Raw genomic sequence first — 25,477 nt, 5'->3', positions numbered from 1 at the left:
TTTTCATATAGTTCTTTGTCTGCCGCGATGCGTTCTGGGCATTGTAGTTACACCCTTTACGTCATGACGCAGGAACGCTGCGCGACGTGTTTTCCCAGCATGCACCGCGTTGACGTACGCGCTTTAATCTCCCCCCGAAGGAGTCTGGGACTTGTAGTTTAATGTAGTCACCTCTAGCCTCGTCTCCTGAGCGTACGTGCACTCGGGCTCCCGGCGTGCTTTGCGCGCGCAGCCCTCTTCCCCCGCCGCGGGGTACGCCGGGCATTGTGGTCCGGGGCGGTGTTTCCTGTGATTGGTTGGAACCAGCTACGGACTCGGTTTCCCAGAGAGCTGCTGAAAGCGGCCTGGAGCCCCGGGGGCTGAGTGTGTGTGGCGGCCGCGGGGAGGGAGCCGCCGAGCTCGGCCACCATTCAGCGTTTGTGCGCTAAGCTCCTCAGCATGAGCGGCGTCAACCGGACCCGGAGCGACGTCTTCGGTGACCAAGTTCCGTCTGGAGCGGGGAAGGGTCCCGGAGGAGCTACGGGGGGCGCCTCGTCTGTGCCTGCGGGCTTTAGCGCCATCAAACTGGGCAGTGAGTACCCGAGGGGGCAGGGCCGGACATTGTGGGGGGGGGGTGATGGGCATATAACCCCCCCACACACACACACACACACACACCTGGGGGCCCCAGTATCAGCTCCGCGCTGGCAGTTTAGGCTTCGCCGCGGATCTGCGTCTTGGATATTATCAGGCGTTCTCCGTAAATCCGTATCCGTATATATTTACGCGACCAGTGGCGGTGAATGGGGTTACGGTGCAGCCAGTGTGATACCAGCAGGTGGCGCTGCGACCCCCCCCTCCCCCGATCACTGAGTAGCGGACGGCGTAACACATCGTCCTGTACCGGGGCGGCGGGCGCTCAGGAATCGGGTGGAGCCCCCCTGTAAAAGTAACTTTATTTATACGTGACAAGGTTACAGCGGTCGGCGCTGCTCGCGGTCCCAGGGTCTTGTCTGCAGCGATGAGCAGAGACCCCGGTGCCTGTGTGAACAGCGGCGCAAGGTTACAGACCTGGGGTACAAGGAGGGGGGGGGGGGGGCTGACAGTACGTGACCCCCCGACAGGAGGCAGAAGTCACTAATTGTGTTCACAGGAAATGGCGCGAGGATGCGTCGCCTCCCTTCAGTCTGACCACGTAGCGGCCAGGATCTGCAGATGGCGGACGAACATTGGAGCTCGCGCTGCGCTGTTGTCAGTGTCCTTGTTCTCATCCTGTGAGGTCGCGATAATTCTAGTTTCGCACCACAATTGTCTCGCTTTACGTTCGGCCGCAGATTAAACCGAAGGAACGCGATACCGTAACTTGCAGAGTGCAGCTCTGAGGTATAACACAGGATACGTAATGTATGTACACAGTGACTGCACCAGCAGAATAGTGAGTGCAGCTCTGGAGTATAATACAGGATGTAACTCAGGATCAGTACAGGATAAGTAATGTATGTACACAGTGACTGCACCTGCAGAATAGTGAGTGCAGCTCTGGAGTATAATACAGGATGTAACTCAGGATCAGTACAGAATCAGTAATGTATGTACACAGTGACTGCACCAGCAGAATAGTGAGTGCAGCTCTGGAGTATAATACAGGATGTAACTCAGGATCAGTACAGGATAAGTAATGTATGTACACAGTGACTGCACCAGCAGAATAGTGAGTGCAGCTCTGGAGTATAATACAGGATGTAACTCAGGATCAGTACAGGATAAGTAATGTATGTACACAGTGACTGTACCAGCAGAATAGTGAGTGCAGCTCTGGAGTATAATACAGGATGTAACTCAGGATCAGTACGGGATAAGTAATGTATGTACACAGTGACTGCACCAGCAGAATAGTGAGTGCAGCTCTGGAGTATAATACAGGATGTAACTCAGGATCAGTACAGGATAAGTAATGTATGTACACAGTGACTGCACCAGCAGAATAGTGAGTGCAGCTCTGGAGTATAATACAGGATGTAACTCAGGATCAGTACAGGATAAGTAATGTATGTACACAGTGACTGCACCAGCAGAATAGTGAGTGCAGCTCTGGAGTATAATACAGGATGTAACTCAGGATCAGTACAGGATAAGTAATGTGTGTACACAGTGACTGCACCAGCAGAATAGTGAGTGCAGCTCCGGAGTAACACAAGGTGTAACGGTATTAATACCAGATGGGTGGGTGGTATGACACCCATGCTGATCCGCTGTATCCTGTGCTGGAGTCGGGATGTTCTTGCTCTGCTGCCATTACTGTGGATAGTAGCTGAGCTGCAGTACGCTGGTGCTGGACCCTGCGCAGTGGATGGCGCTGTCTTGCCCGAGCTCTGTACAGGGCACAGCCTCCAGCGCTGCGGCAGCCCCATACAGCTGATCAGCACGGGTGCCCAGCGCTCATCAATATCTGCAGCCCGGAGAACCCATTAATCTCCTTCTCAGTCACTTTGTCCTTTCACAGTTTAATCCATTTTTTTCCTCAGGGGATAATGGAAAAGTGACGACGGTGGTGGCTACTCCAGGGCAGGGCCCGGACCGTCCGCAGGAAGTGTCCTACACCGACATCAAAGTCATCGGTAATGGCTCCTTCGGTGTGGTGTACCAGGCGAGGCTCGTGGACTGTGGAGAAATGGTGGCAATAAAGAAAGTCCTGCAGGACAAGAGGTTCAAGGTGATTATGAGCGCGGGATACCTAGAAAAGCCATCGCTGAATTGTGGAGCTGCCCATAGACTGATGGTGACCCCGGCGCCTACGGGAGCGGATTACGGCGCTCCGTGTTCCTGCTCCATAAAAACATAGAATGTGTCAGCAGATGAGAACCATTTGGCCCATCTAGTCTGCCCAATATGCGCCCCTGGTACATTATGGGTGTGAGGCTGCTGGCCTCAGGTTTGCAGGGTGCTGACCCCTCCTTACAGTAGGTTCTAGTCCGTGGTTTGTGCAGACGTGGGCTTTACCGTTGACGGCTCGTCCTGGGCCAAGTTTACCTGAAGCAGAAGTTTCTGTTCCCGGGCCAGTTCTGTAGGACTAGTGTTCAGGGCAGAACAATGATCCTTTATTCAGAACCGGTGATGTCATCAGTAGAGCCGCCTCACAGCCTCCAGTGCGTACTGTTCCGTGTTCTCGCATTATATTCACTAGTGGTGGTCTTACACCTTCCCCCCCCGCCGCTCGTCTGGTGCTCTGTGTGCCCACCGCCGTGTGGAGCGCTCGGGCGTTTCAGCTTTTTGGCAGGGATCTGTTAAATGTGTAACCTGATTACTGAATGTAGCACCTAATACACGAGCTGCGCTCCCGGGCCGAGATAATCACGGGGAACTGGTCCTCACTGGTTTGTGTCCTGAGGAGGGGGGGACCTGGTCTCGCCACATGGCAGGGCACGGATGTCGGCATCATGTTCAGGTCGTCTGACGCCTACACTGGAGAATTGCTTGCGCAACAGTTTCCTAAAGTTCTAATATAAATCAATGCTTTGAAGAAAATCCTTCCCCTTGTGCCCGGCGGCGCCCTCTCAGGACAGTGGTAGGGACGCTCCGCCGAGCCCCCCGTTATGTATGATAAGGGGCGGCTGTGCTAGAAATGCAGGCGCCGCGCTGTTTTAGGATGCGCAGCGTTTCCTAGAGGCGTCGCCCCCTCTGTAGAGTGATTTGCCGGGGTCATCCATCGTCTTTATAACCTACTGTTCGCTTTCTCTCCAGAATCGGGAGCTGCAGATCATGCGCAGACTGGATCACTGTAACATCGTGCGGCTGCGATACTTCTTCTACTCCAGCGGAGAGAAGGTCAGGCTCCGTGTCCGCCGCACGCTCCCCCCGTTATTATAGGATCCTCTCGCTGAGACCGACATAAGATCTTCCTCTTTTCTTCCCACAGAAAGATGAAGTTTATTTAAACCTGGTCCTGGATTTTGTCCCAGAAACAGTTTATCGCGTCGCACGGCATTTCGCGAAAGCCAAATCCACGCTGCCGTCCATCTATGTGAAGGTGCGGGGTTTGGGGAACGTATCCGGATGGGGGAGGGGGCCGCTTTACGTGCATGCAATGAGCCCGCTCGTTCTGTCCCCACATCCAGGTGTACATGTATCAGCTATTCCGGAGCCTCGCTTACATCCATTCTCAAGGCGTCTGCCACAGGGACATCAAACCTCAGAACCTGCTGGTCGATCCTGACACAGCAGTGCTGAAGCTGTGCGACTTTGGCAGGTAGGGAGCGGGCGAGTGTGTGCACCGGCTGTACTGTGTGGCGCGGAGACTCATCCGCATTACTTCTCTTACAGCGCAAAACAACTGGTACGAGGCGAGCCCAACGTTTCCTACATCTGTTCCCGCTATTACAGGGCTCCGGAGCTAATATTTGGAGCCACCGATTATACTGCGAATATCGGTATGTTACAGAATACTGACGAGAGCGTGTCTGTACAGGGAGCTAGCGACAGTCAGCTCTGCACTGGGGTAGGGGGGGAAGGTTTACATACACTGCTGTCTGGTAAATGTCACTGACTCTGCTCTGCTACATGTGTAGGTGGTGGCTTCCTTAGCTGAAGCCTGCCACACGTGTCTGGTTTGTCCCACGCCTTCATAGGTCTTATGTGAAAAGAGATGTTCAAAGATTGTGCAGGATTAGTGACACCACATGCACACATGACGTATCAAGTGCAGGTTTGTGTGCGGTACGTCCACAGTGTAATACCGCACCAGCTAAGTCGCTGGGATTTTAGACCTCTCAGGGGTGCAGAAGTTGACCCGCGGGGTGGGGCATCTGCAGCATGTCCATGCTTTCTGTGGATTTTGATTGCAGAATTCATTGTGTGCAGTGGGTGAAATCTGTGTATAAATTTGCATTGAATACGTTGCGGTGTTCGTGTGGCCTAAAGCGTCTTGTGGCGAGCAGCAGCGCCCCTCTTGGGCTATGGCTGGAATGGCAGCTCAGCACCATTGACTGTGATTGAGCCTTAATACAAGATGTAGCCTATGGACAGGAGTGAAAACCATAGGCAGACCGCCCCTTTAAATGCCCGTTCGCTCTGTGCCATCTTTTACCCGTCTCCTCCTTCGTTACAGACATCTGGTCAGCAGGTTGTGTCCTGGCGGAGCTTCTCCTCGGCCAGCCCATCTTCCCTGGGGACAGTGGAGTCGACCAGTTGGTGGAAATTATAAAGGTGAGTCGCGCTGCGGAAATCTCCCTGCAGCGGGATCTTAACCTCCAGGTGAATGAACTGATTTTCAGTTGCTAAGTCCCTGCAGCCAATCTGCAGCGTGTGAATGTGGCGCGGTAGACGCCGGAAGTCCAGAGATCAGGAATGGTAAGAGGATGACGTCTTCCTTCTCGTGCAGGCACCTCCAGGCCCTGGGCCACCGCTGCACCATCTCCTGCGCAGCTACAAATGAGGGGGGTGATTAATTAAGACTTGCCTTGTGTACGCTGGTCATAATTGCATTAGAGGAGGCACATGTTGGGCCACCCGAGCGCTTTAACTCCTGGCCAGAGTAGATGTCTGGTGTAATGTGACCTACCTCCTCCCACCCATGACCACAGAGTTCTACAATAGGGGCCATCGGTGTCCCTGTGGTTATTAAAGGGTGAAAGGAAATGTCATAATTGGGACAGAACTGACCCCCCCCCCCCCCAGAGGTGCCCATGAGGCGGCCGGAATATAACTTGCCACCTGTGACTCCTCTCAGCCATGGAGCAGAGCCCGGGGCAAGGTTTTCAGGGGATCCAGACGCCGCCGAGGGGTTTCTTGCAGGTCACTCTGATCGTCTGTCTTTAACAGTCTCTTCCCTGTGATTTTTCTCCAGGTGCTAGGAACTCCGACCCGGGAACAAATCCGAGAGATGAACCCAAACTACACAGAATTCAAATTCCCACAAATCAAAGCACATCCCTGGACTAAGGCAAGTGATCGCGGAGCCCAATCCTAGTCCCTTAACCACTTCCCGACCGCGCATGGACTATAAACGTCATTGGGCCGTCGGCTCATCTCTGGATGAAATAAATGAAGGTCTCCTTACACGAGACTATAGCCAGAAAAATAAAAAAAAATATGGCTCTAAGAAAATGCCTACACAAAAACATGATGATATATATTTATTTTTCTAATAGACATATTTGGTATCGCTGCGTCCGTAATGACCGGATCTATAAATTATCACATTATCAACCCCATCAAGTAAACTGTATAATTTAGAAATAGAAAAATGACACCAAACTGTTTTTTTATGACTTCACCTCCCAACAAATGAGATAAAAAGCAAATAGAAAGCAAAATGTACCCCAAAATGGTGCCAATAAAAACTACAGCTTGTCCCGCACAAAATAAGTCTTAATGCAGCTCAGTCAACAAAAATCCTGGCAGAAAATTCCATGTTAGAAAATCCAGATGCCGCTCCTTCCCCAAATAACGGTTTACGACCACAGTTGGGGTGTTTACTGTATTGAAGAGAAGGTGGGTAGTAAATTGTGGAGGGATAGTCTCCTGTCATCTTTTGTGAAAAAGAAAGTTTGGGCCTAAAGCACCATTTTCTTGTAAAATTCTATGAAACACCTGTTGAGTGAGGCACTCGCTGCACCCCTTAAAAATTCCTTGGGTGGTGTAGTTTACAAAATGGGATTACCTATTGGGGGTTTTCACTGTGGGGACACCTCAGGGTCTCCAAGTTCAACATGGCGCCCAAAGACTATTCCAGTCAAATCTGCCATCCTCCAAAAACCATATTGCGCTTCTTGCCTTCTGAGCCCTGTCGTGTGCCCAAACAGCGGTACACAACGACATATGGGGGGTTTCTGCAGAATCAGGGTAATAAATATTGAGGTTTTTTGTTAACCCTTGATGTGTTCCAGGAAAATTTTTATTAAAATGGAAAATCTGCAAAAAAAATTGAAATTTCACCTCTTTTGCTTTAATTCCTGTAAAATATCTAAAGGGTTAACATTTCTAAAAATAGTTTTGCATAGTTTGAGGGGTGTCATTTATGGGTTGGTTCTATTATGTAAGCCCCACAAAGTGACTTCAGAACTGAACTGGTCCTTAAAGTTGACTTTGGAAATTTTCCCAAAAATTGCTTCTAAAATTCTAAACCGTCTAACGTCCTAAAAGAATAAAATGACATTACTAAAATGATGCCGACATAAAGTAGACGTATGGGGAATGTTACTTGATGAATATTTTGAGGCATCACTATCTGTCTTAAAAGCAGAGATTAAAATTTAGAAAACTGTATTTTCCAATTTTTTTTATTTAAAATTATATATATTTTTTAAATAAAACATATTGACTCAAATTTACCATTAACATGAAGTACAATGTGTCACGAGAAAACTGTCTCTGAATGGCTCGGATAAGAAAGTGTTCCAAAGTTATTACCACATAAAGTGACTCCTGTTGGATCAGCAAAATTAGGCCTGGTCAGGAAGGGGGGTGAATGGCCCGGTATGGAAGTGGTTAAGGAGGACCTCTCCTGACATGTCTGCATTCCCCATGTACCGTATTTTTCGCCCCATAAGACGCACTCCTGAGTGCTTCTATTTTACATCGCAGCCTGCGATGTATGAGCAAGGAGAGAGGGGCTCCGGAACTTGGGGCGGGGCCCGGTGCAGTCACTGTACTCTTACACCGGGCCCCGCCGCTCACCGCAGTATTTCTAAACAGTAACATGACGTTACTGCTGCCGTCCGCTCTGCCTGCTATGGAAGCTTGTTAGGGTACTTTCACACTTGCGTTTTTCTTTTCCGGTGTTGAGTTCCGTCACAGGGGCGCTATACCGGAAAAGAACTGATCAGTTTTATCCCCCTGCATTCTGAATGGAGAGTAATCCGTTCAGGAGGCACCAGGACGTCTTCAGTTCAGTCGTTTTGACTGTTCAGGCAAAAGAGAAAACCGTAGCACGCTACGGTTTTCTCTCCGGCGAAAAAAACTGAAGACTTGCCTGAACGCCGGATCCGGCATTTTTTCCCATAGGAATGTATTAGCGCCGGATCCGGCATTCAGAATGCCGGATCCATCGTTCCGGCATGCACAGATCGGTAAAAATGAGAAAAATGTACAAGACGGATCCGTCGGTCCGCATGACAAGCTGAGAGACGGATCCGTCCTTGCAATGCATTTGTGAGACGGATCCGCATCCGGATCCGTCTCGCAAATGCTTTCAGTCACATCCAGATCGGCGGATCCGGCGGCCAGTTCAGACGACGGAACTGCCCGCCGGATCACACTGCCGCAAGTGTGAAAGTAGCCTAAGTGCTGTACTGATACAGGGGAGAGCGCAGCTTTAGTTAAACTTATTAACAGGTTAACGATTAATGTTTAGAAATACTGCGGCGAGCGGCAGGGCCCGGTGTATTGGGGGGATCTGTGGATGACACGTAGATAGCAGTGTCATCCACAGATATTCTCCCCCCCCCATAGCAATGCCATCCGATGGGTGCAGGTTCTGCCCCTAGGCCATGTTCCTGTGTTTAAGAAAATGGGGCCCTGCTGTGAACGGAGAGTAAGCCATTCACTGCTATGGGACTTCTGAGAGCTGGATCTGCTATTTTCGGAAGTACCATAGTGGTGCATGGAGAGGATGCTGTGGGACCTGCACATATCTGATATTTATGGGATATCCCCTCATGTCCAGGTGGAAATGCCCCTTTTATAAGATGGTCACTGCTGTTCATGCTTCTCACTGTCTTCTCCTCGTGGACAGGTCTTCAAGCCCCGCACCTCTCCAGAAGCCATTACATTGTGCAGCCGGCTCCTGGAGTACACCCCGGACACCCGCCTCTCCCCTCTACAAGCCTGTGCACACTCCTTCTTTGACGAGCTTCGTGACCCCAACTCGCGTCTACCGAGCGGCAGGGAGTTGCCTCCCATCTTCAATTTCAGCTCTGTAGGTGAGTCGAGTGCTGGGGGTCACTGATTTAAGGGTGAATTCATCTTGTGCTTCTTGCAAATGTTTGATGCTTCTTTGCAGAGCTCTCCATCGAGCCCTCGCTGAACACCGTCCTCATACCTCCTCACCTGCAGCAGACTCATTTGCAAGGTAGGTGACTGGAAGAGAAGCATACTTACCTGCTCCTGGCACCCTGTCTGCACTGCACTTGCAGTATGCACATATAGGGGTCATGTGTGTCCGTGACTGGCCCTCAGCGGTTGTGTCCCTGTGGGGTGGGCAGGAAAACTGACAACCCCCAGGATCTGCCTGTCATAGAGAACAGATCCTGCACCGCCACTATGGTTCACCTGTCCAGACTCTATTTACCCGGCTGCAGCGGTGACGTCACATCAATATGTGACTGCTGCAGCCAGGCACACAGCGGCTAGTGATTGTCTGTAGCAATCACATGTTGCCGACGTTACTTTACCGCTGCAGGCGGGTAAATAGACCCTGCCCGGGAGAACTGGAGTGCCAGCGTGAGAGCTGTCGGGTAAGTACTTGCCTGATCTTAAATTCACCCAGATCCTGGTGGTTGTCAGTTTCTAACACTCTGAAAACTAATGCTGTGATATGAGGGCGGGGCATGACACAGGTTTCCTTTGGGTTTTGTCAGGCGCCGCCCCCAACAAGTGGTGGAGCTGGAGGTTCTTATGTCCTGATCTCCTCCTCTTTTCTTATAGGTGAAGGGAGAACTGGACCAGACAGACTCAAAACCAGCGACGTAGCAGAGCTGAGCACCTCCTGAGGAGCGCTGCTTGTCCCCTCCCTCGGCCTTCCCGTTTTCCTCTCCTTTCCCGGCTGACATCTTACACGTGTTGTGTGGGAGCCGAGCTCGGTTCTTGAGGATCACGTTCTTCTCTTCAGCTCCCGTCAATGACTTTCAGTGACTCCTGCTGGTTATCCTCCCCATCAAGACTATTGGTCAGAAGTCATGGATCCCTCTGCCTGTAGCACTGTAGAGCGCTGCTCTGGATACCTCCAAGCATTGCTGTGAAGGTCGGGGCCGGGACACCTTAGTGCTGATCTCCTTCTCCCCGGCAGGTTTCTTGCAGACTCTGCTCATCTTGTAAAGTGTTTAGTTTTTTTTCTTTTTTTTGAACTGGGCAAAGGTGCAAACTGGTCCCCCCGCCCCCGATGTATTTCATGTAGTCCTCATTGCTAAACGTTCATCCCGGGACCCTCTCTGAAGAGCGATCCATAGAGGCTCCCCCTAATGTAGCATAAAGCTCCGTCTGCAGCCAGTCACTGGGAGCCGCCATCATGCTGGGGACGTAGAAACCACTTAATACTTGACTCCTTGTGCTGCTGTTTGAGGGGAGGGGGTGACTGATAGGGGCGCAGCAGGAGACCTCAGAACCTCGCCATTACCTCTTACTGCACCCCAGGAGTTTATTCCTATGGGGTGTCCTCTGGATCACGGTAATAAAGATGGAAGCTTTCTAGAGCAGGTGGCTTCGAGCTGCAGAGCATGCCCTGGGTTCCTGCTTTCTGTGGGCTCCAGAACCCTACGTAGCTCAGACTCCTTGTGTCTTTTGTGCACACCCTGGGCCACTACTACTCCCAGCAGGCCTTATGGACACAGCCAATGGAAAAGGCCTGTAGATTATATTTAGTTTGGCGCTCTAATGCTGGGTGGACGGCTGCGTGGCTCTGTACACGAGCTCTGAGTAGTCGGGTCCATACCTTTCACTGTAAGGTGCACCCGCGGGTCCTCCCTATGTGTACCGGGTGTATACGTCACCTGTAAAGGCTTTTAATGGATGTTTTATCTTCTGTCAGTGGGACCGGACGTCTGCCACCGGATAGGAGGCGGTTTTTAAGGTTCTGTTGCTTGTAGGAAACCTCGTCTGATGAATGTTCTGTCAAGCGGCTGGTTTTATAGCGTCTGGTGCTCGTGGCATTTTATTCCGTTCAGGGGTCTTGGGAGGGGGGAGGGGGTGATACCAAAGGGGCCCTGACCCCAGGGGTTAGGATTGGGTTACAATGCAGTAATCGTAGAGCAAGAAAATATGGCTACTTCTAAAACCTGTGCCGCACAAGGAGAGTCAGCATTTCTGTAATAATAAGGTGACAGTGTTTGTGGTCTGGCGCCCCTTTAATGTGGCGTCATTTCTCTCTGAAAAGTCAGATTTGGTTCGTAGCCGCAGTTTGTCACATGGGTCGTCTCCTCTTGGTTGGCAGAACATTGCATCATTAACACACTATTATGTGGCCACTTACCTCCTGAGGTCAAATCAGAACTGTCAGAAGTTGCCATCAGGGGTGCCATTGGCCTGGACCACGACCTTCTCAGATGTCTCCACAGAACTCTGCAACGCCCCCTGGTGTTCCAGAACCTGCACTCCGCAGTCCACTATTTAGGATGTTTGCCGCTTGTCCATCCTGATCCTTCGTTAGGTTGACCCTTCTTAGCATTGTAACGCAGGAGAGTAAGTTCGGCCATGATGTCTGCAGGATCTGGTGCATCTTGGCCCATAGCCCTCCTCCCGCTGTCTGCCATCTTTTACTGTAGGTTTCCATTTTAGTCCGCGCGCGGTCCTGCTGCAGCACACGTCGCTTGTCCCCATCACGACCAGTAGAACATTTTAAATTTTTTAAGTTTCCCAGAACAATAACTTTAAATCCTGTTGATTATAATTTTTTTTTTTTCTCTGCTTCCATCTTGGAATCTGCGCCGGCCTTCTCTCTTGTAAATATATATATTTCCGCGTCGTACAAATTCTTGTCTCGGAGAAGATGTAGCCGTTGATTCTTGTAAATATGTTCATTTGTTTTTATTTTTTTTCTTAATGAAGATGTTGCGTTGACCTTGATTCATTTTATTTTTTTCCCTCTTCAGATTGCCACAATTTTTAGCCCCCTTTTTTTTTTTTTTTTCTTTTTTTTTTCTTTTTTTTTCCTTCTCTTTTCTCCCCTTCCCCGTACAGGGGGGGCCCCCCCTTCCCCCCCCTTTCCTTCTCCTTCCTTTTTAATTCCTGTTTTAGAATTGAGACGTGAATACTGTATTGTTGTAGAACATAACGCCAGGATGTAGTATGGCGGCTCCGCTCAGTGGCCGCCGTGGTTTCTGGAAATGTACAGCAATCTTCAATAAATTATTGGCATGAAGACGTTTCACTTCTGTTCTTCAGTGTCTGATTATCGTCTTGTCCATTTTATTCCAGGAATCTAATGAGTGTCTGGGGTGAAGAACCCTGTTGAAAAAGGATCTGATTTTGTCTAAGCAGGAACCCTGCCGGGAGATGTTGATGAAAACGATCTCCTGGCCTCATAAACAAAAATGCCCAGTTAGAATGAAATGACACACACTTGTAAACATATTGAAAGGTGCTTCCAACCAAAATATTGATATAAGGAGAACAAAACTTTGACGGACACTGAACACAGGAGGAAGGGGGGAGCACAAAAGAGTAGAAGCCTGATAAGTTCAGATTCTCAGGACAGTAGGTCTGGGATTCCTGGAAGGCATCAAGAAAAGCTTTATGCTTAGCTTGTAGCTGCGAAGTAAGTTCCTCCATTCTCTGGATCTCCTCTACCTTTTGGATCCAGCAGCTAATTGTCAGAGGCAAGTAGAGCTTCCACCTTGCAAGGATGCACGACCTAGCCGCCATCACCAAGCAGCACAGACAAGACTTATGAAGCACACTCACTGGGAGATCCGATAGGAATAATAAAAAGAAACCAGGTGTATTTGGTACCGTAAACCGGAAAATTGAGAACCATGTTTTATGTATCGACTTCAAAAAAGGACTGATTCTTGGGCATTCCCAAAAGATGTGCAGCATTAAGCCCATGGCGGAGTCACAACGCCAGCAAACAGAGGATGCAGATGGGAACATTTTCTGTAATCTGACCGGAACATAGTACCATCTGGACATTATCTTATATCCTGCCTCCTGGAACCTACTCGCCATGGATGACCTGTAGAGCAGGCAGAATAGTTTTGACCAATGATCAGGGGGGATTTCTACTCCCAGGTCTTGAGACCACTTCGCCACATATGGGGGCAGGTAGTCCTATCGAGGAGCCACCAAGGACTAGTAACATTCAGATAGGGAATGTCTATAGGCGCCCGACCCAACACAAGCTTTCTCAAAAGAGGTAAGAGACCTGTCAAACCCTGTGGAGGCTGGACTAGAGGATAGAAAATGTGTCGGTTGTCTGGATCTCCAGAATCCCAAAGGGCAGGGATCTGTCACTTTCAATATCTCGTCATAAGTAAACTATCTGCCCGAGGTTCTGAAAAAGGGAGCACAGGACCTACCATTTACCCTCCATTGCAAAAACTGTCCTCAACAACTCGCTGGGAAACTGGGATTTCCCAGAATGGGGAACAATGGTGAGGGGGAGATCAAAGGATTTTCTTTGACTTTATGAAATTGTGTAATGGTGGGACAGATTGTGTGATGGTTAGAAAGAGCTGAAGGGAGTTTCATATCTACCCAGGGAACGGAGGCCAGAGGATAGCTCGAGCACAGTTGTTCGATCGAGACCCACTGTTTGAGCAGTGTGTGCCGACACCAGTCTATCCTTTGAAGCAAGGAAGCTGAGTAATATTTACGTAAGTCAGGTACACCTAGCCCTCCTTTGTCCCTCGGGATGTGTAAGAGAGATCTAGCAAGGCTTGGGCTACCCCTGGTCCAGATAAATCTGAGTAAGTCCCCATGGATCCAGTTGAATAAACTAGAGGGGAGTTTAATGGGGAGGGTCTGAAAGAGGTATAACACCCGTGGGATGTTCATTTTAAAAATGGCACATCTTCCAAAACATGTGTGTAGTCCTTTCGACCACCTCTTAAGATTTTCCCTGATCCGGTCCTGGAGAGGGATAAAATTCCTGTGGTACACCTCCTTCAGATCTGAGGGGATGAACGTGCCCAGATATTTCACTGCTCCGGTAGCCCACTTGAATGGGAAGGAAGTGACCAAGTCGGACACTAGTGTGTCTGGTAGAGAGCTATTCAAGGCCTCTGATTTCTGAAAGTTAATCTACAGATTAGAGAGGCCGTGAAATTCCGCCATCAAGTTTGGAAAATAAATCTTGGTTAGTAAGTGTGAACATCAGATCATCCGCATAAGCTGCTATCTTAAATGCTTTGCCCTCAACTGAGAGTCCTAATATATATTCTGGTTCTGTCTGATTGCCCTCAGGAGCGGTTCCAGAGTGAGAACAAAGATCAGTGGGGAGAGGGGGCACCCCTGGCGGCTCCCATTCCGTATCACAAAAGACTGAGAGCACATCATTCACCTTCGTGGACGGAGACTCATATAGAGCTCAGATCCATGTCGCCAGAGGACCGGTGATGCCAATGTAACGCTATACCGCGAACAAACCAAGGCCACCCCACCCTGTCATAGGCTTTTTCAGCATCCGTGGACAAGAGACAGAGTGGGGCATCTCGGATCCTGGCATGGTGAATCAGATTGAGAACCTTACTGGTGTTCTCTCGCCTCACGCGGCGGAATGAAACCCACCTGGTCATTGTGTATGAGATTAGATAGCAGCGTAACCAGCCGTGTGGCCAGGATTTTAGTGAACAATTTAAGGTCCACGTTTAAAAGTGAAATGGGACGATAGTTGCCGCAGAGGGTGGGGTCCTTTCCTTTTATGTATTACTGTGATATGAGCATGTGACATGTCTGCAGGGAGTGAATGCCCAGTGCTGAGTACATTGAGTGCTTTAGCTAGTGGGGCCTGGAGAAGAGGTAGAAATCTCTTGTAGTAGGAGGCAGGGAGGCCATCAGGACCTGGGGCCTTAGTGGGTTTGCATAGTTTTTAAAGCCTCTGCTATTTCCTCGATAGAGATTGGCCTGTCTAAGTCTAGGAGGGAGTCTGTAGGTATCTTCGGCATACCTTAATCAGCAAGATACTTGTTCATCACCGAGTGCAGAGACCCAGTAGTGTCGTTGGGCTGTCTGAGATTGTATAAGGCAGGCATGTCCAAACTGCGGCCCTCCAGCTGTAAGCTATTCAGGCATGCTGGGAGTTTCCGAACTCAAAAAAGTACCTGTGGCTATTGGCTAGAATGGTTTTTGTACGTAAATCCAACTTCTCCTTGAGCTTACTTCTGGCTAAGAGGAGGGAAGTGCGTGCAGCCATTGCATGAGACTTTTTATGGGCCTGTTCAAGGGTGACTATTTTAGCTAAAAGCTGAGAGATTTCAGCTGCCTTTTCTTTCGTCTCGCTCCATGCTTGATGAATTCCCCACGGATTACACATTTGTGAGCTGCCCAAACCAAGTACTGAGAGCTCTCCGTATGTACCTCCTGAGCTACCTCCAGATCTTGCAGTAAGGATTCATTTAATCGCCACTGCCAAGATTTCGGAGCGGGGGAGGAAACTTCAAGGAAACATGGAGCATCACGTGGTCCGAGAAGGTCTATAACTGATGAAGCTAAGAGGGACACCGCCGAGTGTCTCAGTAAAAAATTGTCTAGTCTGGAATAAGTGCCCCTTGCTGACATTGAGATCCCCCCCCCCCCCACCACCACCAACAGGGTGCCCTCCGCAAAGTCATCCAGGCGGGTCAAGATCCCAGTTAGGGCCTTGAGTTGTTTGGTATTGGGCAGGTATACATTTGCTAGGGTGTACAGCTGCCCTGCTAGATGTCCCTTGAGAAATAGAAAGCGACCATTGTCGTCAGTGCGAGCATCTAAGAATTCCTATGGAACAGATCTGGCAATGAGTATGCTTACTCCTCTTTGCTTTGACCCCGAAAAACAGCTATGATAGGTATCCGGATACCTAGGGTATTTAAGCGACTGCATAGCATCCCTGCGGAAGTGGGTCTCTTGGATAAAAGCTACCTGTACCTTCTTGCTCCATAGGAGCCGGAGAATGGAGGAGCGCTTCTCAGGGGTATTCAGCCCATTGGCGGTGATAGACGCAAACTGGACAGTGGTCATGGCTTCAACCTGCTAAGAAAGGGGAGAGTGAAAAAAATACGAACTAACAGACAGAGGAAACAAGTGGGGGGGGGGGGGAAGGGGAAGACAAGACAAAACACATAAGACTTTACAATATAACCCTAACTGGCTAGTCCAAAGAGGGTAAAACAAAGCCTGCAGAGAAAAACTAAGCAGAAAATGGTGGGAAGAACCCCCACTATGCAATTCTTGGAAGGCTCAGAGAGAGTCGACCAAGATTCGCTTGACCTAGTTGGAGAGAGGGAGAGCAATCAGAAAATGCGTCCCAGTCCCTGGGCCCAGGTCATATTAATCTGAGTGGCAAACAAGAACAAAACGGCTAGTGGAAGAACAATAACAATAAGCCCACATGACATGGGTGAGATTGTACTCGGATCATCCTACACAGTGGCTCTAAGAGAGCCAGTTACCGGCTATGACAATAGAGGCCTTCAAGCCCCAGCACAGGCTCATTAATCCGGAACAGAGCGGGGAGAACGATCTCTTCCCCCCCCCCCCCCTTTGGTACATCTTGAGGCAATGTCCGGTTGTCACCAACACCCTGGAGACTAGATGAGTCCAGGATAAAAGATGCAGGGACCGGGACGTCCCACCAGTTCGGTAGTGATACTATAGGTACATCCAAAAAGCGGGACAAGTCCTCCGGCAGAGAAGAGCGAATGTGGTTCCATTCCTGCGGACAAACAGGTGGAAGGGGTGTCCCCATCGATACGTGGCTCCAGCTTCAGTAATAACTTGGAGGATCATCTTCAGAATACGCCTCATCATCAAGGTTCTTCTAGACACATCTGGTGAAATGTGGATTTGAGAATTTGGAAAAGGTAACGGGCCTCGTCTCCAGGCTCTCTGTATCAAGTCCTCTTTTTCTCTGAAGAAATGGACGCGACACAGCACGTCTCGTGGGTTGGAGGCACTTGCACGTCGGGGACCCATGACTTTGTGGACCCTGTTCAGTTCAATCTCGGACTCTTCCGGCCTGTCGAGGAGGGTGTTAAAAATAGCCGTCACTGCTTTACGCAATTCTGAAGATTGAATCTTTTCGGGGAACCCTCGCCACGCTCGCCTCCACCTGTGTCAGACGTGAGTCCAGAGAGTTAGAAAGACGCTCCTGGGAGGTCAGTTTGGTAGAAATGGGGCTAATATCAGCTTTGCCTGAGGCAATGGCCTTGTCTTGTTTAGCTTCGAAAACATCGCCTCTAAGTCCGTTTTAGTGGGAAGAGTACTGAGCAGTGACCAAATATCACGCCTTTTAGCGTGTTTGTTAGGCGAAGAGGAGGCTGAGGATGCCGACTCAGAGGCCTCCGAGACTGATTGAGAATGAAAGATGGCAGGGGTATCTGGCAGATCCTGCGGTAACATCTGTTCCATCATGGGGTCCCCCGCTAAGTTGGAGATACCTTCAGGGGCACTGAGTGGCAAGGTTCCTATTGTGGCCATAGGGCGGTGACCCTGTAATGTTGGTCTGCCGGGGCGGCAACTGAGGGCCTACTATATCAGGCACCAGTGTCTTTAGAGGGTTTCCCCCCCCCCCCCAGTCTCTGCATAATCAGAGGGCGATGTGGGCATCTGTACCCGTCACATCGCATGATAGGAGGAGTCAGTCGGCGTTCTCGCCTCAGTTCCAGTGCTCCCTGTAGCCGGGGCGGGGAGGCTGATTGCAGCGAGGCCCATGTGCCGGAGGTGAAGGTGAAGGAGGCCTTTGCAGGCACCATCGGGGCCCCATCAGAGATCCGGTCTGTGATGGCAGGAGAGCAGGTTAGCAGGGGCTTGGGTCAAGTGGAATCACGGCTGTTCCAGCGCGTCCGGCCCCGTCGCGTGTGGCACAGGTGGCGGCTGCTGGGAGAAATACTGCGCTATCTGCGGTTCTGCTGGCACAAAGCGGGTCCAGAGCGTCTCACCATGCCCAAAAGAGGAGAGAAGGGCCCCTAAGCGACTTGCAAAAGGTATTTAAGAGGGCCCAGGGTCCGGGAGCTCTGTACACAGGCTGCTCACACGTCCATACCGTATCTGTCTTGTGGTCTGCAGAATACGGATGTGGTCTGAGTGCATGACTTATTTTGTTAGACCCATTGACTATGATGAGTCTCTGGTCCCTGCTTTGTAGACGAGTATAGGATGTTCGGGAAGGGACACGCGGATGATCCCTGTGCTTTCCGCATCCGCGTGTCTGTTCCGCGAAAGATTTGGGCCCTACATAAAACCACAAATCTGGCGTTTTCACATCAGGTTATTTTTTATTTTCTGAAAAAACACATGGCTTGTAAAAAAAAAAAAAACGCAAACCAGAAACTGTAGTGGGTTGTTAAAGACTATGAAAAACTAAGCGTAGCCTTTGCAGTGTGAGGGCCAGATGTTCACTAGGTTGTGGAGACCATCTGTTGTCACCGGTGCATTCACATCTCCCCTTCAGTGCCGTCATAAGGGCAGGAAAACGGATCAAGTCAGTCACTGGACAGATGGCAATGGACCCCATTAACTTATGTGGGGCCCTTCCTGGTACAGTAAAATTCTGCTGCGTAGTGCGCCATTGTTTCCGGTAAACGTGATGGAGCCGCTTCCTGACATCTTGATGGCCGCCTGCTCTCAGACTAAGAGTTCACACTTCAGTTGTTTGATCAGTTATTTCCGTCAGTTTTGGTGAACTGACTCGGAGATCAGGTATAATGGAAAGATCTTCTCCTGTTCTGTGTTCTTGACCCACACCCGGTTTTGGCTCACAATAAGGGCTCATTCAGACGGCCGTATGCTGTCCGCAAAAATGCGGATCTATGGGGCCCTTTTCTTCCATTGCACGGCTCAGCGAAAAAATGAAACGTCCTATACTTGTCAGTGGAAATCAGGACATGGCCCTATTAGAGTTTATGGATCAGCAAAAAAAAAACGGAATGCAGTTCTTTTTGCGGACATGCTGAACTGTCCACAAAAAAACCTATCTGCATTTTTGTGGACAACATACAGCTGTCTGAATGATCCCTTACTGATGGAAATATCTGAAGTGTGAACTCATCCTAAGTCCCTCAGGGGGCCGTGTACAGAGATCTTTCTGGACATCAGGATCTTTTTTTATTCCCCAAGCTGCGGCTCTCCAGATACTACAATTCTCATTGTGCCCTGACAACCTGGGGCTATCAGGCCATGATGGCAGTTGTAGTTTTGCAACAGCTGGGGGCTGCAGCTTGGAGGTCACGGACATGGGTGGGGAGAAGTAGAACCGCCCGGGATATTTCCATTATCCGGTGCTGGAAGTTAGCGGCATAGTTGTGTAGGAGTGACTTCAGCGCAGGAGATGATGAGACTGCTCCTCCCTGCTCTCAGCCCATCAGTATGAGTGGACGATGAGCCGAAGGATGACGACCATCAGGACCGACTGGATACGGGGCTGGGGGAGTCTACACAATTCTATAGAACACAAGGAAAGGCTTCAGGTTGTGTTCACACTGCCGCCGCTCTCATTTTCTGAAAACCATTACAAATAATGCGACACAATCCAGGGAGCCGTCCCGCTCTCTGACTATGGCCTCGTATCTTTGTCATGCGTCGCCACAGTTGGAGTGGACTTTATTGAAGAAAAAAAAAATATTATAGCTGCATCAATGGGCCGTATGCCTGACATAACAGGTCACTGCCCGGTCAGAGCGATTTATGGTGACCGGCAATCGGACTACAATGAGGGGCCGCTCATGTCGTGTGATGAGTCCCAGCGAATAATGAAATACTGCAATGTATCCCACTGTAGGGGAATATAGAGGTCACGTCTCCTGTACGGTGCCTCCCTCCTTCACGATCCCTGGATGTTCTCGGGATGACCAGGCCGGCACCGTGTGAAGCTTTGACCACCACTCTGCCAGGAATTCAGTCGCTGCCCCGTCCACCCCCTATGACTGTCATACAAAGAACCCAGGCTTGTGCACGGCCAGGAGACTTTGGTGGTGGTCCCGGGACACCGCGGACTAACAAAGGCCAAGGGACGAAGAGGAGGAAATTCTGGCCCTCACAGGTTGTGGATTATCATGGCCATTTAATGGAAGGCGAGACCCCTCTCTGCTGCTCTGACAGCCTTCCATATATGATCAGTATAAAGAGAGAAGAAGCCAAGGTCCAGAGCGCTGTCTATCAAACTGACATTGATTAAAAACTAAATAAAATCTCCACGTATAACGCGTTTCAGAGCCGTATCTGATACCGGAGGCAGACCACCTCTGAAACGCGTTATACATTAGAAGACAGCGCTCTGGACCTTGCCTTCTTTTCTCTTCGGACTGATCCCGGTTCTGTGTAGAGCGGCAAACGAGGTGGAAGCTGCCGTCTCCGGTGACACTCGTCAGGCCTAATTACTGCGGTGCGCTGGTCTTTGGTGAGTGGATTTCAATCTGTGAATGGTTTACACTATGGAGCGCCTTATGTTTTAGTAACTTTCCATATATGGGCAGTGACATCACTGCAGCTCCCTCAGGTATGTGACATCACTGCAGCTCCCTGAGGTATGCGTGACATCACTGCAGCTCCCTCAGGTAAGTGTGTGTGACATCACTGCAGCTCCCTGAGGTATGCGTGACATCACTGCAGCTCCCTGAGGTATGTGTGTGTGACATCACTGCAGCTCCCTCAGGTAAGTGTGTGTGACATCACTGCAGCTCCCTGAGGTATGTGTGACATCACTGCAGCTCCCTGAGGTATGTGTGACATCACTGCAGCTCCCTGAGGTATGTGTGACATCACTGCAGCTCCCTCAGGTATGTGTGTGTGACATCACTGCAGCTCCCTCAGGTATGTGTGTGTGACATCACTGCAGCTCCCTCAGGTATGTGTGACATCACTGCAGCTCCCTGAGGTATGTGTGACATCACTGCAGCTCCCTGAGGTATGTGTGACATCACTGCAGCTCCCTCAGGTATGTGGGACATCACTGCAGCTCCCTCAGGTATGTGTGTGTGACATCACTGCAGCTCCCTCAGGTATGTGTGACATCACTGCAGCTCCCTCAGGTATGTGTGACATCACTGCAGCTCCCTCAGGTATGTGTGACATCACTGCAGCTCCCTGAGGTATGTGTGTGTGACATCACTGCAGCTCCCTGAGGTATGTGTGTGTGACATCACTGCAGCTCCCTGAGGTATGTGTGTGTGACATCACTGCAGCTCCCTGAGGTATGTGTGACATCACTGCAGCTCCCTGAGGTATGTGTGTGTGACATCACTGCAGCTCCCTCAGGTATGTGTGACATCACTGCAGCTCCCTCAGGTATGTGTGTGTGACATCACTGCAGCTCCCTCAGGTATGTGTGACATCACTGCAGCTCCCTGAGGTATGTGTGTGTGACATCACTGCAGCTCCCTCAGGTATGTGTGACATCACTGCAGCTCCCTGAGGTATGTGTGACATCACTGCAGCTCCCTCAGGTATGTGTGACATCACTGCAGCTCCCTCAGGTATGTGTGTGTGACATCACTGCAGCTCCCTCAGGTATGTGTGTGTGACATCACTGTAGCTCCCTCAGGTATGTGTGACATCACTGCAGCTCCCTCAGGTATGTGTGACATCACTGCAGCTCCCTCAGGTATGTGTGACATCACTGCAGCTCCCTCAGGTATGTGTGACATCACTGCAGCTCCCTTAGGTATGTATGTGTGACATCACTGCAGCTCCCTCAGGTATGTGTGTGTGACATCACTGCAGCTCCCTCAGGTATGTGTGACATCACTGCAGCTCCCTCAGGTATGTGTGACATCACTGCAGCTCTCTCAGGTATGTGTGTGTGACATCACTGCAGCTCCCTGAGGTATGTGTGTGTGACATCACTACAGCTCCCTCAGGTATGTGTGACATCACTGCAGCTCCCTGAGGTATGTGTGACATCACTGCAGCTCCCTGAGGTATGTGTGACATCACTGCAGCTCCCTCAGGTATGTGGGACATCACTGCAGCTCCCTCAGGTATGTGTGTGTGACATCACTGCAGCTCCCTCAGGTATGTGTGACATCACTGCAGCTCCCTCAGGTATGTGTGACATCACTGCAGCTCCCTGAGGTATGTGTGTGTGACATCACTGCAGCTCCCTGAGGTATGTGTGTGTGACATCACTGCAGCTCCCTGAGGTATGTGTGACATCACTGCAGCTCCCTGAGGTATGTGTGTGTGACATCACTGCAGCTCCCTCAGGTATGTGTGACATCACTGCAGCTCCCTCAGGTATGTGTGACATCACTGCAGCTCCCTGAGGTATGTGTGTGTGACATCACTGCAGCTCCCTGAGGTATGTGTGACATCACTGCAGCTCCCTCAGGTATGTGTGACATCACTGCAGCTCCCTGAGGTGTCTGATTATTGGATAGTGATGATGGTAGCCTCCCAGCATACATCCTACAAACGTGTCCTATACATCCAGTAGCCTGCACGCGCTTCGGCTTTATATAAAAATAAAATAAATGGATGCTTTCCATGTTTTACGTTTATTGGACACATGTCCTATCTTTACAGACTGTCCGGTCCTGCTGAGGTGAGAGGACAGTGAAGGCTTCCCGCAGGGAGGTCTCATCAGGTGTGCGGGGGGCGCTCTTTATTTCCCCCGATCCAGCCAGGGCACGCGAGTTCAGGCTTCAGCTCTGACCGTGTTTCAGAAAGAGACTGGTTACGAGGAGCTGCAGAACATCTTTATCAGGCTTCATTCTGGTGGCCGGACAGTGGACCCCGCCACGCGGTTACTTCGGGTCATTAGACCTGCGGTTAGACCCGGTTTTGTGTCTGTAGTACAGAAGCTAAACTATTGCCCTCGTTATAGCGGTCTGAATACGGTCTAATGCAGGACACAGGTTTAGTTCTTGGTCGCCCCGCAGTAAGGCGCTTCCATTCCACGCAGCAGACAGGTGCCCTTTAAGGCGAGCGCTGCTGTTCCCAGCTTTCCATTCAGTGCCTTGTACTTTACACTGCGGAGCACAAGCTGATATCGTCCACTAATTGCTGTGAGATTACGCTCAATGACCCCGAACACCTGCTTTTGGAACGCCATTAGCTGCTGGACCCAGACGAGGTCAAGGCCGAGCTCTGCCTGTGCTTAACGCAGCCGCAAAACCAGAGTAAGGCTACTTTCACACTAGCGTTCGATCGGATCCGTCTGCATTATTTTAGCATATAACAGCTAAGTGTGAAAATAGCCTCGTACGGATCCGTCCAGACTTTCAATGTAAAGTCAATGGGGGACGGATCCGCCTGAAGATTGAGCCATATTGTGGCATCTTCAAACGGATCCGTCCCCATTGACTTACATTGTAAGTCTGGACGGATCCGCACGGCCAGGCGGACACCCGAACGCTGCAAGCAGCATTCAGCTGTCCGCCTGTCCGTGCGGAGGCGAGCGGAGCGGAGGCTGAACGCCGCCAGACTGATGCAGTCTGAGCGGATCCGCTCCATTCAGACTGCATCAGGGCTGGACGGCTGCGTTCGGGTCCGCTCGTGAGCTCCTTCAAACGGAGCTCACGAGCGGACAGCCGAACGCTAGTGTGAAAGTAGCCTAACTCTGAGCATCGGAAAAATGTGGATGAGTCGCTGAAGAACGCTCCACCAGAACGGCCGCATGAAAAACCTCAGAAGCGAGGCAGGTTATTGCCTGAGCCATGGCTCCAGTTACATAGGGCTCAGGTACATGTCACCCGAAGGCCACGGCCACACACAGATCTGAAGTCCGCGCCACACTGTACGCAGAGGATTTCTCCATATTAGCAGATACTATGAAATGCTACTGATTTGCTGCATGTACATTTGTGAGGTCAGATCTGCTCTGTTTACACCCCATGGGTTACATCGTGAATTATACTCCAGAGCTGCACTCACTATTCTGCTGGTGCAGTCACTGTGTACATACATTACTTATCCTGTACTGATCCTGAGTTACATCCTGTATTATACTCCAGAGCTGCACTCACTATTCTGCTGGTGCAGTCACTGTGTACATACATTACGTATCCTGTACTGATCCTGAGTTACATCCTGTATAATACTCTAGAGCTGCACTCACTATTCTGCTGGTGCAGCCACTGTGTACATACATTACTTATCCTGTACTGTTCCTGAGTTACATCCTGTATTATACTCCAGAGCTGCACTCACTATTCTGCTGGTGCAGTCACTGTGTACATACATTACTTATCCTGTACTGATCCTGAGTTACATCCTGTATTATACTCCAGAGCTGCACTCACTATTCTGCTGGTGCAGTCACAGTGTACATACATTACTTATCCTGTACTGTTCCTGAGTTACATCATGTATTATACTCCAGAGCTGCACTCACTATTCTGCTGGTGCAGTCACTGTGTACATACATTACTTATCCTGTACTGATCCTGAGTTACATCCTGTATTATACTCCAGAGCTGCACTCACTATTCTGCTGGTGCAGTCACTGTGTACATACATTACTTATCCTGTACTGATCCTGAGTTACATCCAGTATTATTCTCCAGAGCTGCACTCACTATTCTGCTGGTGCAGTCACTGTGTACATACATTACTTATCCTGTACTGATCCTGAGTTACATCCTGTATTATACTCCAGAGCTGCACTCACTATTCTGCTGGTGCAGTCACTGTGTACATACATTACTTATCCTGTACTGATCCTGAGTTACATCCTGTATTATACTCCAGAGCTGCACTCACTATTCTGCTGGTGCATTCACTGTGTACATACATTACTTATCCTGTACTGTTCCTGAGTTACATCCTGTATTATACTCCAGAGCTGCACTCACTATTCTGCTGGTGCATTCACTGTGTACATACATTACTTATCCTGTACTGTTCCTGAGTTACATCCTGTATTATACTCCAGAGCTGCACTCACTATTCTGCTGGTGCAGTCACTGTGTACATACATTACTTATCCTGTACTGATCCTGAGTTACATCCTGTATTATACTCCAGAGCTGCACTCACTATTCTGCTGGTGCAGTCACTGTGTACATACATTACTTATCCTGTACTGTTCCTGAGTTACATCCTGTATTATACTCCAGAGCTGCACTCACTATTCTGCTGGTGCAGTCACTGTGTACACACATTACTTATCCTGTACTGATCCCGAGTTACATCCTGTATTATACTCCAGAGCTGCACTCACTATTCTGCTGGTGCAGTCACTGTGTACATACATTACTTATCCTGTACTGATCCTGAGTTACATCCTGTATTATACTCCAGAGCTGCGCTCACTATTCTGCTGGTGCAGTCACTGTGTACACACATTACTTATCCTGTACTGATCCCGAGTTACATCCTGTATTATACTCCAGAGCTGCACTCACTATTCTGCTGGTGCAGTCACTGTGTACATACATTACTTATCCTGTACTGTTCCTGAGTTACATCCTGTATTATACTCCAGAGCTGCACTCACTATTCTGCTGGTGCAGTCACTGTGTACATACATTACTTATCCTGTACTGTTCCTGAGTTACATCCTGTATTATACTCCAGAGCTGCGCTCACTATTCTGCTGGTGCAGTCACTGTGTACACACATTACTTATCCTGTACTGATCCCGAGTTACATCCTGTATTATACTCCAGAGCTGCACTCACTATTCTGCTGGTGCAGTCACTGTGTACATACATTA

At 49.9% G+C, this 25,477-nt stretch overlaps 1 protein-coding gene across 1 annotated transcript; it reads left to right on the top strand.

Annotated features, from left to right (window-relative positions):
• The first annotated feature begins 248 nt into the window (after window positions 1–248).
• LOC122928915 (glycogen synthase kinase-3 alpha-like) lies at window positions 249–12,052 on the top strand. Its single transcript, XM_044282233.1, has 11 exons — window positions 249–571; window positions 2,505–2,692; window positions 3,721–3,804; window positions 3,896–4,006; window positions 4,095–4,225; window positions 4,300–4,406; window positions 5,084–5,181; window positions 5,822–5,917; window positions 8,711–8,897; window positions 8,978–9,046; window positions 9,622–12,052. The coding sequence occupies exons 1-11, from the start codon at window positions 439–441 to the stop codon at window positions 9,684–9,686; spliced, it is 1,269 nt and encodes a 422-aa protein (XP_044138168.1). The 5' UTR covers window positions 249–438; the 3' UTR covers window positions 9,687–12,052.
• Window positions 12,053–25,477: the final 13,425 nt, after the last annotated feature.

The sequence above is a fragment of the Bufo gargarizans genome, chromosome 2 (assembly GCF_014858855.1).
Source record: "Bufo gargarizans isolate SCDJY-AF-19 chromosome 2, ASM1485885v1, whole genome shotgun sequence".
In the NCBI taxonomy this organism is placed as follows: Eukaryota; Metazoa; Chordata; class Amphibia; order Anura; family Bufonidae; genus Bufo; species Bufo gargarizans.
The sequence above is the reverse complement of the archived record's forward strand: the minus strand, read 5'-3'. Positions and strand labels throughout refer to the sequence as shown.

Excerpts from the sequence above, each read along its gene's own strand:
- LOC122928915 (XM_044282233.1), top strand. The coding sequence starts at position 439 with ATGAGCGGCGTCAACCGGACCCGGAGCGACGTCTTCGGTGACCAAGTT. Across the intron at positions 572-2,504 it reads TAGCGCCATCAAACTGGGCA|GGGATAATGGAAAAGTGACG; the intron begins GTGAGTACCCGA and ends TTTTTTCCTCAG. Across the intron at positions 4,226-4,299 it reads AAGCTGTGCGACTTTGGCAG|CGCAAAACAACTGGTACGAG; the intron begins GTAGGGAGCGGG and ends CTTCTCTTACAG.